We start from the raw sequence: 21,883 nt of genomic DNA, 5'->3' as shown, positions 1-21,883 counted from the left end.
CATATCATGTTCCCAAACTGTCCGCTACTCTATTTCTTTTCATAGCTTGACATGGAAAGCATAAAACAAATCACCTGAAATTGGGAGCTTCAACTGAAGTTTAGTTCGAAAAAAAAATATTCAGAAGATGCTCTTCACGTTTGGTATCATCAAAGAAATTAGTCGATGAGATGCCCACGTTTATATTCACATGGGATGTGCCTCAACAACAGGCACAAGATCCTTGCAAAGTGGATCTTGCTCTCTTTAACCAATAACTTGCCAGCCCCAGCCATGAAGTTTAAGTTCGTTCGCAACCAATAATTTATCAGCACTAGAGTAAGCTGCCATGCTGATTCTTGCTGCTAATAGTTGGAACATGACAGTGCGATTGATCACTTACACGGTTACACCAAATGCTCAAGAAATTTGGATGGCACGTTGATCATCTTGCAATCACCGATTTCAGAGATTATTCTAAATGCTGACAGCACAGCAGGCAGGAGAAACATGCCAGCATTGCGAGGAGACATGAAGAATAATCATGAACATCGAATTCAAATGTTGCTTCTGCATGCAGCATCAAGCTATCCTCTCTTCACACGATCTGAATCAAACATTGAACTACACAATCGTGCAGGTGATTTTGCTTCCGGTTATCTAGACATCCCATGCTGGACACAAGCTCAACATGGCACCTCGTCACCAATAGGATTCTTGCTGTCTACAAGGTCAGCGATGCCACTTCTTCAGCTTTTTCATTATATATAGAGGACAACCATGGCAGGTCGACAACATTTCAGCAGTTTCCTTTCTGCTCTCTTCTTTTCCATTTGTAGAGGAAAAGAGAGCACTCCAGCTTCCATTGAAGCCATGGCCTTCCACCTCAGATCAGCTAGCGTGCCTTCCAGCCCTCGCTCCAATGACATCAACGTTGATGAACAGCTCCAGAGCTTGAACACAACCATCTCTTCATCTTCTGCCACCATGGGAACTGTGTGCGATGGTTTGAGCAAGCTTGGAGAAATTTACAACTACATCAGCGAGCTTGTGTGCTTACCTAGCAGCCAAGTTCCAAAGCAGAGGAAATCAGTGGAACAAGAGCTTGAGAGCTCGTTCTCTCGAGCAGTTGATACTAAGTTTACAAAGAAGTATGGCAGAGCTAGAATGAAAGTAGCCATGCTGAATCCCGATCTCATCCTAGACCTAGTGGATGTAGTCATTGGGGATTATGTCTATGAGCTACAATTCAGAATGGAGAAAGATATGCCCGATGGTGAGCCCCAAGTGATTGACATGGACTCTACCATGGACGAGGATAAAGCCCCAGAGGAGAAAGAGCCGGAGAATATGGATCATGATGGTAGAAAGATGGAAGACCCGCTAGCTGGTCAAACATCTGAAAAGCAGCCTAATAACACAGTTGTAACGAGTGGACAACACATGAGTAAGGCTGCAACAGGTATACCTCTTGAGCAGCACGTGGACTTGGCAATGGGGACTCAGCATGTCCTTGCAGAGGACGCTGGGATCCAGCAGGTTTTTACAGACGCTGCAGAGGATCCATTTCATCATGTTGGAAGGCACAGGTTCTGACTCTGCTAGGAAGAGTGATGTAGTTAAGCCGGTGGTGTTACTCACGCAGACTGGGATGACTCCAGGTGGATCTGCATAGTGGAAAGCTAGTTTGATGCAATCCAAGATTGACTCTGGTCTTCGGAATAAGACTAAAGCACTGAGTGGTGGGGTAGTGTCGCCGGTGAGAGCTAGTAAAAGGAACGCGTCTATTTCGGAGCAAGACTCGTTGAAAAAGGCAACGAAGTTAAAAGCGTGTAGGAACATGGATTCTTCTTCTATCAAAGGTAAAGAACTACCACTTTCTTTTGATGTTTTTGATGATTCATCCTTACTAGCTTCTACTAGCACACTAGGCATATCACTTGGGGGTAATGAACAGGAAGCTGCTCTTTCTATGCAACTTCTTAGAGACGTAGAATCTCGTAGAATGTCTGAGAGTAAATGTTTACATGTAGAGTCTAATTCTTTGTTAGGTGATGTTTCTTCTGTTTGTTCGCTAGATGAGAACCTAGATTTAGATGCTTTAAACCTCATTTGTGCTGAAATCTCCGAAGACCTAGGTGATGGGGGCTGTGACCCTGTATGTCTACAGACCCCTATATCACATCTCAAGAAGTCTAGGTCCAAAAACAAAAAGAAAAAATTAAAAAAACACTCGAGATGAAAGGAATTTTCTAAAATAGCAATGGTTTTGCGGACAAAAAAAATAGATTCCTTTCTGATTTAACAAAAGAAAAGAACCTAGACTTTATAGCTGTATCAAAAACCAGGAGAGCCAATTTTCCGCAGTCCACCTTGAATAATATCTGCGCTGGCAGAGATTTTCTTTGGCACGGCATGGCTCCAAGGGGTCGGTCTGGTGGCGTGATTCTAGGGGTAAACCTTTTAACCTTTGACATTGGACAAATAGAAGAAGGAGACTTTTTTTATTCGGTTTATGTTGGGACACAAAGAGGATGATTTCAAGTTCAATTTAATCTCAGTGTATGGCCCAGCTCAAGTGGATTTCAAATCATAATTTTTATCCGAATTAGTCCGAGTATGTTCAAAAGAAACATTACCTGTTATTATAGGTAGTGATTTTAACATTATTCGTAGACCGGATGAGAAAAATAATGACAATTATAATGATAGATGACCTTTTCTTTTCAATGCTGTAATAGATACGTTAAACCTCAGAGAATTAGAAATGGCAGGAAGAAAGTTTACTTGGGCTAATCACTTACAAAATCAGACCTTTGAGAAATTAGATAGGATTCTTGTTTGTACGGATTTTGAGTCCAAGTATCCGGTTACAAGTGTCCAAGCTTTGAGTAGAGAGATTTCTGACCACACTCCACTGTTATGTAGCACAAATAGCCCATCCCGGCTTACCAGCCACAGTTCAAGTTTGAACTGGGATGGTTGCTCAGGGATGGATTTTGCGACATGGTGAAAGATGTTTGGCATAGTGTGCCTGTCGAGGGCAGCCCCCTAGAGAGGTGGCAAGCGAAGATCAGAAGGCTTCGCCAGTACCTTAGAGGATGGACAAAAAATGTGAGTGGCGCCTACAAGAAAAAAAAGGAAACTTTGTTAAACAAACTCGATGAGCTAGATAAAAAGGCAGAAAACTCTTTGCTCGATGAGTCGGAATTAAATTAAAAACATGTGTTAAGTGAAAGACTTGTTGAATTACTTCGCGAAGAGGAACTTAAATGGTACCAAAGGGCAAAGGTTAAGCATCTACTAGAGGGTGATGCTAATACAAAATATTACCATTTATTGGCTAACGGAAGACATCGAAAAATTCGTATTTTTCAGTTGGAGGACGGTAACACTGTAATAGATGGTGATGCTCGGTTAAAGCAGCATATTACCAGCTATTATAAGAGCCTTTTTGGTCCTCCGGAGAATTCTTTTATTGAGTTAAATGAACACTATGTTCATGACATTCGACAAGTCTCCCAACTGGAAAATGAGTACTTGATAGATACCTTCTTGGAATCAGAAGTAAGGGCAGCAGTTTTCCAAATGGAACATAATAAGGCACCAGGCCCGGATGGTTTTCCACCAGAGTTTTATCAGGTTTTCTGGGACTTAATAAAAAATGACCTGATGGCTATGTTCATGGAATTCCATGAGGGAACCTTGCCTTTGAATAGACTCAACTTTGGAACGATAATCTTGCTACCAAAAAAGAAAGATGCGAAAGTGATTCAACAATACAGACCAATATATTTGTTGAATGTCTCTTTCAAAATCTATACCAAAGTTGCAACTAATAGATTATCTACTGTTGCCCAGAAGATTATTAGACCAACACAAACAGCATTCCTCCCAGGCAGAAACATTATGGAAGGCGCAGTAATACTCCATGAGACAATACATGAACTTCACTTGAAAAAACAAGATGGGATAATCTTTAAAATAGATTTTGAGAAGGCATATGATAAAGTAAAATGGAGTTTTCTACAACAAACTTTAAGGATGAAAGGTTTCTCACAAAAATGGTGATCTTGGGTGAAGCAGTTCACACAAGGAGGTAATATAAATATTAAGGTGAATGATCAACTTGGCTCCTACTTCCAAACGAAAAAAGGCTTAAGGCAAAGTGACCCAATGTCTCCAATACTATTTAATATAGTGGTAGACATGCTGGCCATACTGATTGCTAGAGCCAAGGAAGCAGGTCAAGTAGAAGAGGTCATCCCCCATCTTGTCCAAGATGGCTTGTCCATTCTCCAATATGCGGATGACAATGAGCCATGATTTTGAAAAAGCAAGAAATATGAAGTTAATTTTAAGTACTTTTGAGCAATTTTCAGGGTTTAAAATCAACTTTCACAAAAGTGAGATCTTCTGTTTTGGTAAAGCAAGGGATAATGAGGTGTTTTATTCGCAACTGTTTGGATGTGGGGTGGGTAAATTTCCTTTCCGCTACCTTGGTTTACCGATGCACACTAGGAAGTTGAGTAATAAAGATTGGCAGGCAATTAAAAATAGAATTGAGAAGAAACTTAGTGGATGAAAAAGGTAAATTGCTCTCGGTAGGAGGTCTCTTGGTCTTATTAAACTCGGTGCTCTCTAGCTTACCGATGTTTATGATGTCATTCTTTGAATTACCTAAAGGTGTATTAGAAAAGATTGACTGCTTTAGATCAAGATTCTACTGGCAAAATGATCAACACAAACACAAATATAGATTAGCCAAATGGGATATCTTGTGCCAACCAAAAGGCCAAGGAGGCTTAGGTATACACAATCTAGACCTACAAAACAAATGCTTGCTGAGTAAGTGGCTTTTAAAACTTTTGAATGAAGATGGCATGTGGCAAGAATTGTTGAGGAATAAATATATAAAAGACAAGACTCTAGGGGAATGCACTAAAAAGCCAACAGATTCTCATTTCTAGAAAGGTCTGATGAATGTTAAAGATTCCTTCATGAGTTTTGGTTCATTCAAAGTGAAAGACGGGTCACAGACTCGTTTTTGGATGGACACTTGGTTGGAAAATCAGCCATTGAAGGATAGATTCTCTTTGTTGTTCAATATTATGAGAAAAAACAAGATTCGGTGACAATAGTAATTGCTTCAGTTCCACTAAACATTTTCTTCCACCGCAACCTAGTGGGTACGAACCTAAGGGACTGGCATAGAATTGTTGCCTCGTTACAAGATGTGAACTTACAGGGGGGAAGGGATGCTTTTGTTTGGGGACTACATTCATCAAGCAAATATTCTGTAAAATCTATGTATGCTGTGTTAATCAACAATGAGGTCAAAGTGTCACAAGATTTATGGCAGATTAAAATACCTATAAGAATAAAAATATTCTTGTAGTACCTAAAAAGAGGTGTGGTCCTTACCAAAGATAACCTCGCCCGACGTAACTGGAATGGCGACACAAGGTGTAGCTTTTGTCACTCTCCAGAATCTATTCATCACATTTTTTTCTAATGCTTTTATGCCAAATTCCTGTGGCGCGCTGTACACTTAGTGTTTGGGATATCACCTCCCCTCAGCATAGATGATTTATTTGTTAATTGGTCTAAAGTTGGTGGTACTATTCACAATTCATTGTTACTAACAACAGCATCGGCTTTATGTTGGACAATTTGGATAACAAGAAATGAAGTGGTTTTTGACAAATGTAGACCGAATAAATTTTTGCAGGTACTCTTCCGAGGAACTCATTGGCTGCGGCAATGGGCAAGACTGCAGCGGCGTGATGATCTACAGGACCAGCTGACATCTGCTGGGCGGCTTTTGGAGACATCAGCCTTGCATTTCTTTAGTTCCAATGGGTGGTTCTCAAATAGATTTATCGGTCTTTCTTAGTCAAGACTTTACTTCACGCTTTGTGTTTCCAAAGTCTGGCTGTAAGCTTGTAAACTGTGTAAGTTGTGTGCTCACCGTTGGGTCAAACCTTATAATAATTGGCCTAATTCTAACTCATGGTAGATGAAGCCGGATATAAACTATCCTTTATTAAAAAAAAAAAAAAGAGCTTGAGAGCTCGCTTGTCTTGCTCGACCTTTGCAACACGATGCAAGAGAGCTTCTCTGAGCTCAAGGAAAGCATCCTGGACATGCAGCTGGCTCTCAAGAGAGGAGATAATGCAGCTGTTCAGACCAAGATCCAGTCTTACATCTGTATAGCGAAGAAGACACAAAAGCAGTTCAAAAATATCAGCAAGAAGTCTGCAGCAGCTGATCAGGAAAGCTGCAAACTGATCAAGATGATGTCTGAAGCCAGGGAGACTGCTGTCTTGATGCTGGAATCTTCATCCCAACTCTTGTTGAAACAAATTGCGGTACCAAGTCCCAGCAAGTGGTTTCTCATCTCCAAGACGTTCCAGAAGAGAAGAGTTGTGTGTGAGGAGCAATTGCAGGCGTTGGAGTTGGACATTGTTGATCTTGAGAGTGGAGTTGAGACTTTGTTCAGGATACTGATCCAGAGCAGGGTTTCTCTTCTGAATGCTCTTTGCTTGTAGATCATACACCAACTGTGATTCCTAGTGATTAGCATCCAACTTTTAGAGGATTAGCTAATCATGAAAACATTTTTTTGATGTATATTATGAGGAAATGTACATAGATATACTCGATGAGAAAAGCCGATCCATCTCATGCTGTCAGTTTTTCTGCTGTTTCCTTTTTCTTGTACAGAAAATAGTAAACTTCATTTCTGGTGTCATGAAAAAAAATGGTAGTGGTTCAGTCACAGCTAAGAACTGCATATAAGATGTTGCTCAACAGCAGGCAGAAGATCCTTGTAAAGTGGATCATGCTCTCTCTAAGTGATAGCATGCCAGCTCCAGCCATGAGGTTTGAGCCTGCAGTTGATAATAATTCAAAAATCAGATGCAATAACATGTAGAGCACATAGAGTAAGCTCCATGCTTATTCTTGCTACCAGTACTTACAACATGGCAATGTGATTCAGTTAGGCATAACGCATTACAAAATTGAACAGTACATGAGTCAGTCTCGGGATTGTAAAACCCAGATTCTAAATGTTGTAAACACAGCAGGGAACATGACAACGATGCAAGGAGCTTCGGAGCCTGCAGAAATGAAGCAAGCGTTCCTCGCAAGAAGCATCAACTGCCGAAGAGACAGCTCGCTCATATTTCCTTTCATGATCACTAGTATCACGAGCCCTTTTTATGTATTTATGAGATATAAATGTACACAAAAATATTCAAGTGAGAAAAAGGTGTCCACATCACTGCTTATACATGAAATGTGTGAGTATGCTAGATAACACATTTTTGTTTGCTATTCCAAATTCAAATAAATATTATCAGAAAAAATGGTTGTATTTGTTGTGCAGCAGCCAGAATCAAGACAGCCATGGTAGTCACTCACATGAGATGTGCCTGCTAAACAACAAGCAAAAGATGCTTGCAGAGTGGATCTTGCTCCCCAAACCGACTAGCATACATGCCAGCTCCAGCCAATTGCTATCACACATCACGAAAGCTGAGCTGCCTTGCCGATTCCTCCTGCCAGCATGAGAAACAACCAGGCAACAAGGCAGCAACTGTGGGTGAAGCTAGCAAGTCAACCGTTCTTTCCCTCAGTTTCCTTGCACGCTCACCGATCTCATGATCTAGATCTCAATATAAACAACAGAATACCTGCTGCTTATAACTGGGACATAGCACTATGAGAGCTTCATCAAGCCACCTTCAGAGATTCCTCTTGCTCAGGTTGAACATACAGAAAGCATCAACCTGCAGTGGAGACTAGTGGCTAAGTCGCAACAGCCCAGCACTTCATCACCAGAGATATTCTTTTCTTGTCGGTAGGGTCCACAACACCATCGCTTCAGCTTCTTTGCTTATATATACTGGGAAACCATATACCTGGTCGACACCATTGCGGATCAATTTCTCTCCATTCTCTTCACCTCCAGTTCCAGCCATGGCTTCCATTGTCAGATCCACGAGTTTGCCTTCCAGTCTTCGATCTGAAGAAATCGACATCGAAGAACAGCTGCAGAGCCTCAAGGAAACCATCTCTTCTGCTACCATCGAGACAATTGTCGATGGTATCAAGAGGCTTGGAGAAGTGTACAACAACATTGAGCAGACAATTTGCTCACCCAGTAGCCAGGCTAGCCTGTGCCGATTACAGCAGAGGAAAATGGTAGAGCAAGAGGTTGAGCTCTCCCTTGTCTTGCTCGATCTCTGCAACACCATGCAAGAGAACTTTTCAGAGATCAAGATCAACATCCAGGAGATGCAGCTGGCTATCAAGAGAGGAGATGACTCGACCCTTCAAGCTAGGATCCAATCTTACGTCCGCTTGGCCAAGAAAGCGCATAAACAGTTCAAGAAGATCAGCAAGAAGCCTACTTCAGTTGATCAGGACAGCTGCAGGGTGGTCAAGCATTTGGCTGAAGCCAGGGAGATTGCGATCTCCATGCTAGAATCCTTGTCATATCTTCTATCGAAACAAATTGCCATCTCAAGTTCCAGCAAATGGTTCCTTGTCTCCAAGGCAGTCAAGAAAAGAAGAGTTGTTTGTGACGAAAAATTGCAAGAGACAGAGTTCGTCATTGTAGATCTTGAGAGCATAGTCGAGACTTTGTTCAGGAAATTGATCCAGAGCAGAGTCTCTCTCCTCAACACTCTCAGTTTGTAGATAGATTGTGTACCAGCCCCAATCCCTTGCGATTGATCACAATTTTGTAGCATACCTGTAAATGAGCAACTGTACAGAAAACTACTGAAAAGGTCACAGTTTTGGTCAATCTACTATTACCGATTTTACTGTTTATGGATTCCCTCAAAAAAGTACTATTGTCAAGTTTTAACAGTTTAATTATGTTATTTTTTTAGAATACTCAAAAGATGCTCGTCATTATTGACGCTTAAAGAAGTTATTTTGTGTAATGCTTCAGTAGAGATGTGCATGTTATGTAGATGCCATGTGTTGTCCAAGCAACAAGCAAAGGATCCTCGTGCGGTGGATCTTGCTTCCCACATCTAAAACAAGTCAGCTCCAACACACGTGGTTGAGCGTGTAAGTAGCATGAATCCCGCTGAATAAAGCATCTTTACAAATTAAGAATTGCACACTCGCTCCATAACATGCTTGTCACCAATAATAATTGGTTAGCAATCCACTAAAATGAGCTCGAGCGTGCAATTATGTCAAGATCCACCAGTTGAGCTTAACTAACCTGTTGATTATTGCCGCCAATAGCTGGAACATGGCAATGTGATAGCTCATTGGGAGGATAGCTATTGAAATTAAAAAACCAGAACTAAGCCTGAGTCATATAACAGACTCCATGTGCTGTAGCCACCTTCCAGGTTTCAAACCATAGTAGTTAGAAAGCATCTGGAAAATAAAAAAGGAAGAACTATGTTTGTTCACCATCAACATGATGCCACCTCGCACGCTTCTTGGGTATAAATAGGCCTCAGCTGAAGGCCAGAAACATTCAACCCAACATCTGCTATCTCACTTCTCATCTCCACAGCCAACAAACATAAAAGAGCCCAGCAACAGCCATGGCTTGCCACCAAAGATCAATCAGTCTACCTTCTAGGCCTGCCTCCAAAGTTGAGGAGGAGCTGCAAATCCTTGAGGCATGCACCTCTTCGCCCTCGATGACCGTCGAGATAATCTCCAATGGTCTAAGGAGGCTTGGAGACATCTACAACTCCATTGAGGAGATTATGTGCCTGCCTAGCAACCAAGTTTGCTCCTCACAACAGAGGAAAATGTTGGATGGAGAGATGGAACGCTCTCTTGAGCTATTGGACCTCTGCAACGTCATGCATGAGGACTTCACCGAGTTGAAGGCCATCGTCCAAGATCTGCAAGTCTCTCTCAGAAAAGCAGATGATGCAGCAATTCAGGCCAAGATCCAGTGTTACTTCCGCTTGGTGAAGAAGGCAAAGAAACATTTCAAGAAGGCTGCAAAGAAGGTTACCTTTGATGAAGACTGCAGGATCTTGCGGCTGTTGAGCGAGGCTAGAGAGATCACTACCTCTCTTCTTGAGTCAACAGTGCATCTCCTAGCCAAGCAAATTGCAATGCCCAAATCATCTATTATCTTGAAGGCGTTCCAGAAGAAAACTTCAGTTATCTGCGAGGAGCAGTTGCAGGTGTTAGAGTGTAACATCAGAGATATTGAGGATGGAGCAGGACTTCTGTTCAGGAGATTAGTCCAGAGCAGGGTCACACTCCTGAACATGTTTAGCTCGATCCTCTAGCTTAGACACTCTTGACATCTGCGATTGTTATCCGCCTTTTAAAGGATCTGCCAGTCGCTATGTACTTACCATTTGTATAGCACAAATATACATAAAATAGCTCAATGGAAAACAAAATTTTGGTTCAGTTCACGTCATCAACCTAGTACTTCAGGCATGCTTCAATTTCAATGGTATCAAGGAAGTGATTTTTACCTTCTCCATGGCCAAAAGGTGCATGTGTTCAATGATGAACCTGAACATTATACATTTGTAATACGAAAACAAAAACAAAAGGAGGATGTATTTTTGTTTACAAATAAAAAACCGAACATATACTATTGTGAGCAAAAACTCCGCCTATGTTGTTTCAACATAGCAGGTCTCAAACCCTGGTAAAGGAGGAGGGTTGTGATAGGCGTGGCGAGTCAACGTTAAATCTAGCCATTCTAATGGAGATGAAATCCGAAAGAAAACCGTTGGGGCGTAACCCTCTTAGCGACGCGCCATATCGGAACCCGGGTATGGTGTTAAATGGGCAAGGGCCAGGTCGGCACCCCCTTGATGACGCGCCGTGTCGCGATCTGGGCATGGTGTCAAGTGAGCAAGGATCGGGTCGTCGCTTCCTTAGTGGCGCGCTACATCGGCGCCTGGGTGTAGTGAAAAATGAGCAAGGGTCTTCACATCTAAGTCGACGGGTGCGAAGGGTAAGGAAGCTAGTCGAACCAATTATGATCTGTTTAGGTAGTTGGAATGTAGGGTCGCTTATAGATAAGTTAAGAGAATTAGTTGATACCGCGACTAGGAGGCATGTAAATATATTATGGGTTCAAGAGACTAAATGGAAGGGTCAAAAGGCGAAAGAGATGGACAATACAGGTTTCAAGTTTTGGTACACAGGGATAGTCGCGAATAGAAATGGAGGAGTTTTGATTGATAAGAGCCTCAAGAATGGTGTGGTGGGAGTGAGAAGGCAAGGAGATAGGATTATCTTAGTCAAGCTTGTCGTTGGTGATATGGTCTTGAACGTAATTAGTGCGTTGTAACAACCCGGGTTTTTGGAGAAGCCAAAAATACGAACTTTTTAAAAATTTTCCTGCAATGTGTGAAGCATGTAGATGCTAGGTCAAACTAAGAACAACTTATAAATAAATTGTTGCATGCATATAGAATTACTTGTAGGAACTTGCCGGAGTTCTTTATCTGGTTTTGGGTTGTTAGTCGCTGAATTCTCACTCTTGGTAGTAGGAGAATTCTTACTCTCATCGAGAGAGGATGACACTAGGAGTTGGAGCAATTTTAGTTGTTAGTCGCTGAATTTTCACTCTTGGTAGTAGGAGAATTCTTACTCTCATCGAGAGAGGATGACACTAGGAGTTGGGGCAATTTTCTTGTCTATTTCTCACACAAGCTCATACAAATGCCATACCAACCTGAGGGGTTGGGGTTACATATTTATAGGCTGCTAGCCAGCCAAGCATATGCCAAGATGCTAGTCTAAGATGCTAATATGCTGTCCTAGCTAAGATGTTGTCCTATAGTCTAAGATGCTGTCCTAAAAACAGAATAACAGCCACCAGGACCATGACCATGTGAGCATCATAGCCCCACAAAGACCAGCCACACATGAGACTTATCCATCATTCTCCCCCTAAGTCTTGTGCGTCGTCTTGTGGGAGAGTTGAACCATCCCGGTCCTAGAGCAGAGCTCAAGGAACTTGATCCTCCCAAGGGGCTTGGTGAGCAGGTCCGCAAGCTGGTCCTTGGTGTTGATGTAGCTCGCCTTGATGCTCCCTTCCTCCAAACAGCCTCGGATGAAGTGGTACCTCACCCGGATGTGCTTGCTGCGTTCGTGGAACACGGGGTTCTTTGCCAAGGCCAGAGCGGACTTGCTGTCCACCCTGAGCTCCACCGCTCTAGTGTCTCTGCCGAGGAGATCACCAAGCAGTCGAGCGAGCCAGAGCGCCTGAGTCGAAGCGGTGGAGGCCGCTATGTACTCGGCCTCGCAGCTGGACAGGGCCACCACCTGCTGCTTGACCGACTGCCAGCTAACGAGGCACTTGCCGAGGAAGAAGAGGATCCCGCTCGTGCTCTTGCTGGTGTCGATGTCGCCGACGTGGTCGCTGTCGCTGTACCCGACGAAGTGTGCCGCCACAGGGCACCTCGGGTAGTAGAGGCCGTGGTCGAGAGTCCCCGCAACGTAGCGGATGATCCTCTTCACAGCCTGCTGGTGCTCCGTCGTCGGTCGCTGCATGAACCGACTAACGTAGCCGACGGAGAATGCCAAGTCCGGCCGTGTGTGGGTGAGGTAGCGAAGGCTCCCCACAAGACGCCGGTACTGCGTAGCGTCCACCTCCTCCGTCGTGCTGTCGCGGCTCAGCTTCAGCCTCTCCTCCATCGGAGTGAGAGCTGGGTTGCAGTCGGTGAGCCCAGCTAGCTCAACGACGCACTTGGCGTAGGCGGTCTGTCGAAGCGTGATCCTAGAGTCATCCTGGTGTACCTCGATTCCCAGGTAGAAGGAGAGAGGCCCCAGGTCACTCATCTGGAAGGTGGCCTTCATCTCTTCCTTGAATGCCGCCACCTCCGCATCCTTGGTGCCGGCGATCACCAAGTCGTCGACGTAGACACCCACCAGCAGGGCATTACCTCCATTGCCCCGTCGGTAGATGGCCGCCTCGTGCGGGCTTTGCTCGAAGCCCATCCCCTTTAGCGTGGAATCCAGCTTGGCATTCCACGCCCTCGGTGCCTGCCGCAAGCCATAGAGGGCCTTGCGCAGGCGGAGCACCTTGCCCTCCTTGCCGGGGATCGCAAATCCCGGCGGCTGGTGCACGTAGACCTCCTCCTTCAAGTCGCCGTTAAGGAACGCCGACTTGACGTCCATGTGATGAACACGCCAGCCCTCCTGGGCAGCTAGCGCAAGGAGGAGTCGCACGGACTCCATCCGTGCCACGGGAGCAAAGGCGTCGTCGAAGTCGACCCCCTCTTGTTGCACGAAACCTCGTGCCACCAAGCGAGCCTTGTGCTTGACGATGGCGCCGGCTTCATCCCTCTTCAACTTGTACACCCACTTAAGGGTGATCGCGCGGTGACCATGAGGAAGGTCAGCAAGCTCCCAGGTGCGGTTCTTCTCAACCGCATCCATCTCCAACTGCATCACGGCGTGCCATGCCACGTGTCTCTCAGCCTCTGCAAACGACCGAGGCTCGCCGTCGTCACACGCAAGGTGCAACTGCGCCTCTAGGTCGTGAGGCACCGGTCCCGGCACCGGCTGGTCGCCGAGAAGGTTCTCCACCGTACGGTACCGCAACGGCTCGCCGTCGTGGTACGCGTCGACGCGCTCCTCGTCGTGAGAGAGCGGAGTAGCGAGCTCAACCGGGCCGTGCTCGACACGAGCTGGTGGTGGAGTAGACGTGCCCGGAGTGGTGCCTGTCGGTGCTGGAGTGCATGGCGTTGCCGGCTGTGGTGGAGCCGGCGAAGAGCTCATCGCAGCCGAGGTCCTGGCTGGAGAGCGTGGTGCTGTCGGAGTAGCAGGTGCCGGGGTCGGTGGAGGCTCGGAGACTGGGGTAGACGCGCTTGCCGAAGAAGAACTGCCTACTCCCCCAGCTCCCTCGAAGTGGACGTACTCGACAGTGAAGTCGTCGTACGTCGGAGCCGAGCCGTCGTCCACTGCCTTGTCCCACGCCCATCCTCGCCCTTCGTCAAACACAACGTCGCGCGCCGATGAACACTCCTGGAGTGCTCCTGTCGTCGAGCTTGCTGATGTGGCCAAGCTCCTTGGCGAACGCGAGGCAGCCGAAGACCCGCAAGTGGGAGACCGCCGGCTTGCGCCCATGCCAAGCCTCGTACGGCGTCCTGCCGTCGAGTGCCTTGGTAGGCGAGCGGTTGAGAATGTAGATGGCCGTCACCACCGCCTCTCCCCAAAAGACAGCCGGCATCCCCCTCTGCTTGAGGAGGGCCCGAGCCATCCCCACAACCGTCTGGTTGCGCCGCTCGACGACGCCGTTCTGCTGCGGGCTGTACGGCGCGGAGTAGTGGCGCTGAATGCCCTCGTCAGCGCAGTACGACGCGAATTCAGCCGCCGTGAATTCGCCGCCGTTGTCGGTACGCAGCACGCGCAGCTTGCGGCCGCACTCCGCCTCCGCAGCAGCCTGCGCGCGTCTGATGGCATCCGCAGCCTCTCCATTGCTGTCGAGGACCATCACCCACATGTAGCGGGAGAGGTCGTCGACGAGCAGCAGGAAGTAGCGTCGTCCTCCCGGTGTGGCCGGTGTCACCGGGCCACACAAGTCCCCGTGCACGAGGTCGAGCCTCTCCTTGGCTCGAAAGCTCGCCCGCTGGAGAAAGGGGAGTCGCCTCTGCTTCGTCAACACGCAGACGTCGCAGAGCTGCTCCACATGGTCGAGGCACGGCAGGCCTCGCACCATCTCCGTGGCACTGAGGCGCTTCAGGGCCTCAAAGTGAAGGTGCCCGAAACGCTCGTGCCACTGCCATGCCTCGTCGTCCCGACGAGCAGCGAGACAGAGGGGTTGTGCCACCTGCACGTTAAGGACGTAGAGTCGATTTGCGCTTCTGGATACCTTGGCAAGAAGGCGACGACGACGATCCCAAATTCTCATGACTCCGTCCTCAACCACCACGCGCGAACCGTTCTCATCCAGCTGTCCCAAGTTGATGATGGAGTTCCTCAACGCAGGGATGTAGTAGACTCCGGTGAGCAGCCTGTGCTCACCAGACACGGCGGTGAAGATGATGGAGCCGACGCCCTTGATCTCCACGCCGGAGGCATCCCCAAACTTGACGGAGCCTCGGACGCTAGAGTCAAGCTCGGTGAAGAACTCCCGTCGACCGGTCATGTGATGGGTGGCGCCGGTGTCGAGGCACCACCCGTCAGTCTTGTCGTTGCCGGAGCTGTCGCCGAGGAGGGCGTGTGCTTTTGGCTCGTCAAGGTGGAGGAGAGCCGCTGCGGCCGGTGCCGCTGGAGGTAGCTCGATGCTGGCATGTGCCATGAACAGAGCCGGCTCCTCCTCCTCCGCCTGTGCGACGTGGGCCTGGCCGCGTCGTGGCTGTCGACAGTCCTTGGCCCAATGGCCAAGCTGGCCGCAGCTGCGGCAGGCGTCGTCTCGTGCCGGCTTGTGCCTGCCGGCGGCGCCGCCCTGGGCGCCTCCGCGGGCATCACCCTCGGCACGTCCTCGCGCCCCGGCCTAGGCGTCTCTGCGCGCCTTGCGTGGCTTGCCACGCTTGCGGCCGCCTGTCGCGGAAGAAGGCTCCCCCTTCCTCCGGTCACCTTGGCTGGCAAGCCACTGCTCCCTAGTGAGAAGGAGCTTCCCGCCAGTAGTGATGGGCCCCGAGAGGGACTGTGGCTCATCGCTGTCGATGACCTTGAGGCGACCTATCGCCTCCTCGATCGACATCGTGGAGAGATCCAGCAGAGACTCGATCGAGCGAGCCATCTACTTGTACTTCTCGGGGATGCAGCGGAAGAGCTTTTCGACAGCTCTCTCCTCGCCGTAAGTGTCGTCGCCGAACTGCACCATCTTCTGCAACAGAGTGTTGAGACGGAGAGCAAAGTCATCAACGTCCTCACCTGGCTTGAAGGCCAGGTTCTCCCACTCCTTGCGAAGTGCGTACAGTGTGGACTTGCGGGCGCGGTCGCTGCCGATGTGTGCCGCAGCGATGGCGTCCCAAGCCTCCTTGGCAGTCCGCTTGCTGGTAAGCGAGAACTGCATCTCGGGCGGGACTGCAGCGATGAGAGCATCCAGCGCCCGTCGATCTAGGTCGTAGTCGACGTCGCCGTACCGGACTGCCTCCCACATGTGCCGCACCTGGAGCTTTACCCTCATCACCGTAGCCCACTCGACGTAGTTGGTCTTGGTGAGGGTAGGCCACCCACCGCCGGGACCGACGTCCCTGACAACAGCCTGGAGCCCGTGGTAACCACGGTACCGATCCGGGGAGAGAGAGCCACGCTGCCTGTGAAGGCCGCGCTCTCCATCGACCCGTCGGTACCGATCCGGGGAGAGAGAGCCACGCTGCCTGTGAAGGCCGCGCTCTCCATCGACCCGTCCACCACCGTTGCCATGCGCGCCTCCTCCAGGAGCGCCGCCGCCGTGCGCGCCTCCTCCAGGAGCGCCACCGGCGCGTCCGCGCCTGTCTGGGCTGCCGCCGCGCTCATGGGCGTGCGCGGCTGCCCCAGGAGCGCCACCGCCGTGCGCGCCTCTTCCAGGAGCGCCGGCGGCGCGTCCGCGCCTGTCTGGGCTACCGCCACGCTCGTGGACGTGCGCGGCTGCCCACTGCGCCGCCCGCGCTCGCGCTGCCTCCCTCCCTAGCAGCTCGAGGTCCGCGTCGGCGGTGTCGTCAGCGGAAATGGAGCTGCCGATGCTGCCGCGCAGAGCCTCGACCTCCGCTGCCGCCGCACGCGCTGCATTCGCCGCCACCGCTGCCTCCGCCTCCGCTCTGGCTGCTGCCAGCTCCGCTGCTACCAGCCTCGACGCCCTTGTCGCCGCCGCAGCGGTCTCTGCCGCCGCTCGCTCGCGTTCCTCTGCTGCGGCAAGTTCGGCCTCCTGCAGACGCCGCGTGCTCGAGGCGACCGAGCGCTGAGACTGCCCTGCGGACATGACGCGCTACCGGGGGGCTGCTGCGTGGGGAGAGGGCTGCTTCAGACGAGCTAGGAGAGGAGTGAACAGGAGCGGCCGGAGGAGCTGCTGCTGCCAACAGCTGGGCTGTTGTGGGGCTGGGAGAGAAGATGAGCAAGAGATGCTTAGGCTACAGGATAATACGGCTCTGATACCAGTTGTTAGTCGCTGAATTCTCACTCTTGGTAGTAGGAGAATTCTTACTCTCATCGAGAGAGGATGACACTAGGAGTTGGGGCAATTTTAGTTGTTAGTCGCTGAATTCACTCTTGGTAGTAGGAGAATTCTTACTCTCATCGAGAGATGATGACACTAGGAGTTGGGGCAATTTTCGTTAGTCGCTGAATTCTCACTCTTGGTAGTAGGAAGAATTCTTACTCTCATCAAGAGAGGATGACACTAGGAGTTGGGGCAATTTTAGTTGTTAGTCGCTGAATTCTCACTCTTGGTAGTAGGAGAATTCTTACTCTCATCGAGAGAGGATGACACTAGGAGTTGGGGCAATTTTCTTGTCTATTTCTCACACAAGCTCACACAAATGACATACCAACCTGAGGGGTTGGGGTTACATATTTATAGGCTGCTAGCCAGCCAAGCATATGCCAAGATGCTAGTCTAAGATGCTAGTCTAAGATGCTAATATGCTGTCCTAGCTAAGATGCTGTCCTCTAGTCTAAGATGCTGTCCTATAGTCTAAGATGCTGTCCTAAAAACAGAATAACAGCCACAAGGACCATGACCATGTGAGCATCATAGCCCCACAAAGACCAGCCACACATGAGACTTATCCATCATGGGTTTCGTGTCGGAATGCACAATCCGTAGCAACCCCTCTTAATTTCCTTTGGGACATCTCATAAATCCCCATCACATTTCTTTCGAAGCCATCTGATCCGAAATCATAAAAATCACATCTCTAATTATTTTGAACTCCTCTTGAAATTCATTGTGTTGTACTTCAACTTCTCTTTATATTCCACGTGATCTCTCTTAAATTCATTTCAAATTCCTTGAATCAATTTCCTCCAAGCCCACCGTCTCCTTCCCTTTGGCCCAGCCCGCTCGCCCTTCACTCCTCCCTTCTGGCCCGCTCGCGTGCGCGTGGCCTGCTTGGCCCAGCCGGCATAGTAGCCGGCCTGCCCCTCTCTCCTCCCTACGGCCCGCCCCGCCAGCCGGCCGGCCCAGCAAGCCGTGGCCCAGCCTGGCCTGCAGCCCCACCCCCAACCCTAGCGAGCAGACGCTCCCACGCCGCCGCCGCTCGGGTGGCAAAGCACACGCCCGTGCTTCACCAGCTCCGCACCCCCCGCTCGATGCACGCCGCATGGGCAGGAAGCGCAGACCCCAAGGATCGCCGCCATCCGTGACCCCTGGCAGCCCTAGCCCGTGGGCATAAGTAGCCCAGCCGCCGCCGCCCCATCTCCATCCTGTCCGCCGGCACAGCAGCTGGCGCCTCTCCCGAACTCCCTCCTCCAGCCGCCGCTCTTCCTCGCTGGCTTCTCCACCTCCTCGCCGTGATGCGCCAGTGCGTGGCAACAGTGCCCGCTGTCCGGAGCCGCCCACGCCGCACTCGTGCAACCCCGTCGACGCCACCACCTAGAGCCCCCTCATCCCCGTCAAGCTGCCGCACCGTCGACTTCACTCGCAAGCCCGCGGTGGTCTCGTCACCCAGCAGCGTCCGATCGACATGCCCCTTCGCCGCCTTCATCACCTGGCCACGACCGCGACACGACGCCCGACCGGAGCTGCTTCTCCACCACTCCGTCGCTGCGTCGAGCCGCCTCGCCACAGCGACGCCGACGGGCCACCGACGCCCCGCCAGCCGTCCGTCCTCCGTCTTCTCGCGCTCAGCCTCGGCAAGCGGCCACTCCGCCCCGACCGCACCGCGCCGCCGCAGCAAGCTGTGTGAGGCACGACATCGCATTCGACGGCGTCCCCATCCTCGCCAATTCCACCGGTGAGCCCCTTTTTCCATGGAAAGTCTCCACCTTTCGCCTTAGCTCCCTGGACCGCACCCTACACCGGCTCAAGCCGCCGCCTTGGGTGCGGGAACAATCTCCCAGAGCCACCTCGCCGTACCGATGCTGCCACAGAGCCCATGACCACATCGAGCCTTGGCCCCTATGGACCGCGACGCCCGAGCCCCGGTGCCGCACCGACCGTGTTGCCACTCGAGCTCTCCCAAAGGAAGATGACGCGGTGGCCATCTTCCTCCATCATGCGGACACACGCCGACGAGCCATCGGTGAGCACTGGTTTCCCAAGCCCCCACCTTTGTTCACGCCTGGTGGTCTGCCTATCCCGGCCTTCCACGCCGGCTTTGTCCCCGTGCCGACGCGGCCTTCCGGGGCGCTGCAGAGCATTTTGTGCCGCTCACGCACTTGCACGGCCATGCTCAAGGACTCGCCCCTCCCTTCGAGCCGGCATATTTTCCTGCAGGGGGCACGATGCCGCACCGGTAGCCACCCACGGCCAGGCGCCATCACACGCGCGTGTCGTGCACAGCGACACAAGACAGGCACCAAGCCGTGGCCTTTCATCCTCCTCTCTGCTCGCTCGTCCATACCGGTCGCAGGCGCCGAGGGTTGAGGCAACCGCACTCGCACAGCATGCGCACACCTCGCGGACACGCCGTGCCGAACTCTTCCGAGCCCTCGGCCGAGCACCGCTGCCCGAAGAACCCGTGCACACAACAGCTCCGTCCAAAGGCACAACCTTGCCCACCTTCCGTTCCCTCTGTCTGGCCCTCGAGCCAAGCTCTCGAAGTCACAGCTTGGGCACGACGCGCTCACAGCCTCACACCCACACTAGCCACTGCCATCGCTTGACAAGACCCTGCCTTGCCTCGACACGACGCCGTCGGCGAACCTCGTCGTGGCCATGACCACGCCCGCGCACATACCGCCTCGCCCTCACGTCCACGGCATGGCACCGCCATCGCGGCCTCACCATGGTGAGCTCAGCCGACCCTACACCTCCGTGACCTCGGACCCTGCCACCACACTCACGACCATGGCCACCGCCCGGACGCACGCACACAGACCCAAAGGCCAACCTTGGCCACGCTGGCACTCATGCACCGAGCAGTGTCACGGCGAGCCAAGCGTGCACTGTGTCCGTGTCCCCAGGCTCTTCGGTCAAGCACCGCTGGGCACGGTCGCGAGCTGCTCACCCAAGGCCTCGGAGAACGTCGCGCGCGACACCATCACCGAGGACACGCACGTCACGAGCAGCCCCAGTCCCAGACCCTACCTTGCTGAGCGGCTTGCGGGAAAGCACCAAGGCCAGCCGGCCCAATGCCCAACACCAGCACCCTCTCTTCTCCCTTGGGCCAACTGCAGCAGCTGCAACATCGGCCCAGTGGCCCTATGCTGGCCCTCTCTCTCTCTCTTCCTTGCAGTTCGGGCCGACAAACTGGCCGACCTACCTTTCCTCTTCACGTAAGACAAGCCCAGTAGCAGCCCAGTGGCGGCCCAGTAGAAACCGTGGCCTCCCTCTTCTTTTTCAGGAATGGATTTAATCTCCGAAATTCGTAGAAAATTCATACGTTGATGAAAAATTATGAAACCAGTTTCATAATTTTTCTAAAGACGAGCACCACGATGTGGACCAACCCTTAAGTACTCTCCGACCACCTCGACAACCTTTCCGACCATGTTGGCAACCTTTCCGACTACTCGGCAATCTCACCGACCACGTTGATGATCACTCCAACCACCTCCGCGATCTCACCGACCACGTTGGCAAAGCTCTCCGACCACCTCGGCCAGCCTTTCGACCACCTCGGCCAGCCTTCCGACCACGACGGTGATCTCACCGACCACCTCGGTGACATCTCCGACCACCGACGAAAGCCCTTTCCCGCTCATTCTTATACTCGTTCGTCCACTTACAATACGTGATCTTGATCTATCTATATATGTCTGCACCGTGCCCTTGTGCAGGTCTACCCATCCCCCTCGCTATAGAATGTGCTACTCCTCAGTCGTGTTGAGTTGTTGCGTCTTCGGTCGTGTTTGGTTCTTATCGCTAATTGTTGGTGTTGTTGCCTGTGTGCCGAGCCTTCGAGCCGGCTGAGGGATCGTACCTCGTTCGGACATTACGATCGCGGGATCTGTCTCGCCATGACCGTGATGCCGAGTGTAACTCGACCCGTCGCTTTTTAGTTGGCTTCATAGTACCACGAGTGTTAGCTCCTGCCTTCGGCCCTTGAACATGGTCGCGATAGATTCGATATCGATATCGATATCGATGCGGATATCACCCGCTCACATCGAGCCTTTCGCGACTTAGCCTATGGGAGATGACCTGGGAGGTAACAATCGTGGAACAATGGATGCCAACACATGTTGGTATAGCTTGTGGCCGCGAGTTCGCCCCACCATGACCATGGAGCTACGCCACTCATTTGCTTTTGGTTGCTTCTCCGTGCTCAAGACCTTGTATGCTTGTACCCCGTTTGACCATCACGTCTCTCCAATTCTCGCGGTGACAACCGCACCGCTTCGAATCCGAGAGGTATCTTAGTGCCAGTGCACCTAGGTCGGGTACCCTATGAGTGGCCTGTGCACTTGGTGTTTGTCGCTCCTTCCAATGCCCTGTCTTCTGTCGTGGCGTGTGTGCCGGAAGGAGTAGACCTCCGTTTTATGCTGTTATTGCCCTATTAGCCCGCTCTGTTCGATCCTGCCTTGTCCATGGCGATTGGATCAAATACCGGACTATCTCTTTTAGCTAGCGAAGCTATAGTCTATGTCGTACCTCGGACCCGTGTGTGTCGACCTGATCGACCGTCTAAAACTATCTTTCCCGAAGATGTGTCTGAGAACATGACATGGATGTGCCTAGCTAACCCTCGCTTCTTTTGTTTTGCTGAGCAATTCTCTTCTCGGCTCCCGACGTTATTATGTCGTGAGGATCGAGAGAACCCGTTGCTGTCCAATCTCTTTGCGCTACCGCTTTCTACCGTAGCGGGCGAGCCGAAGTACATTGGAGCCAAGTCACAAT

The 21,883-nt window shown here is 50.7% G+C and overlaps 2 protein-coding genes and 1 pseudogene across 2 annotated transcripts; all 3 read left to right on the top strand.

The window, feature by feature from the left end:
• The first annotated feature begins 759 nt into the window (after positions 1–759).
• LOC136501619 (uncharacterized) lies at positions 760–6,869 on the top strand. Its single transcript, XM_066497137.1, has 2 exons — positions 760–1,094; positions 6,053–6,869. The coding sequence occupies exons 1-2, from the start codon at positions 760–762 to the stop codon at positions 6,528–6,530; spliced, it is 813 nt and encodes a 270-aa protein (XP_066353234.1). The 3' UTR covers positions 6,531–6,869.
• A 177-nt stretch (positions 6,870–7,046) lies between these two features.
• Positions 7,047–8,755, top strand: LOC136501620 (uncharacterized). The gene has a single exon (XM_066497139.1). The coding sequence runs from the start codon at positions 7,966–7,968 to the stop codon at positions 8,686–8,688; it is 723 nt and encodes a 240-aa protein (XP_066353236.1). The 5' UTR covers positions 7,047–7,965; the 3' UTR covers positions 8,689–8,755.
• A 9-nt stretch (positions 8,756–8,764) lies between these two features.
• On the top strand, positions 8,765–10,275 carry LOC136501623 (uncharacterized; annotated as a pseudogene).
• The last annotated feature ends 11,608 nt before the right edge of the window (positions 10,276–21,883 follow it).

Source organism: Miscanthus floridulus, chromosome 13 (assembly GCF_019320115.1).
Source record: "Miscanthus floridulus cultivar M001 chromosome 13, ASM1932011v1, whole genome shotgun sequence".
Classification (NCBI taxonomy): domain Eukaryota; kingdom Viridiplantae; phylum Streptophyta; class Magnoliopsida; order Poales; family Poaceae; genus Miscanthus; species Miscanthus floridulus.
The sequence above is the reverse complement of the archived record's forward strand: the minus strand, read 5'-3'. Positions and strand labels throughout refer to the sequence as shown.

Excerpts from the sequence above, each read along its gene's own strand:
- LOC136501619 (XM_066497137.1), top strand. The coding sequence starts at position 760 with ATGGCAGGTCGACAACATTTCAGCAGTTTCCTTTCTGCTCTCTTCTTT. Across the intron at positions 1,095-6,052 it reads GAACAAGAGCTTGAGAGCTC|CTCGCTTGTCTTGCTCGACC; the intron begins GTTCTCTCGAGC and ends AGAGCTTGAGAG.
- LOC136501620 (XM_066497139.1), top strand. The coding sequence starts at position 7,966 with ATGGCTTCCATTGTCAGATCCACGAGTTTGCCTTCCAGTCTTCGATCT.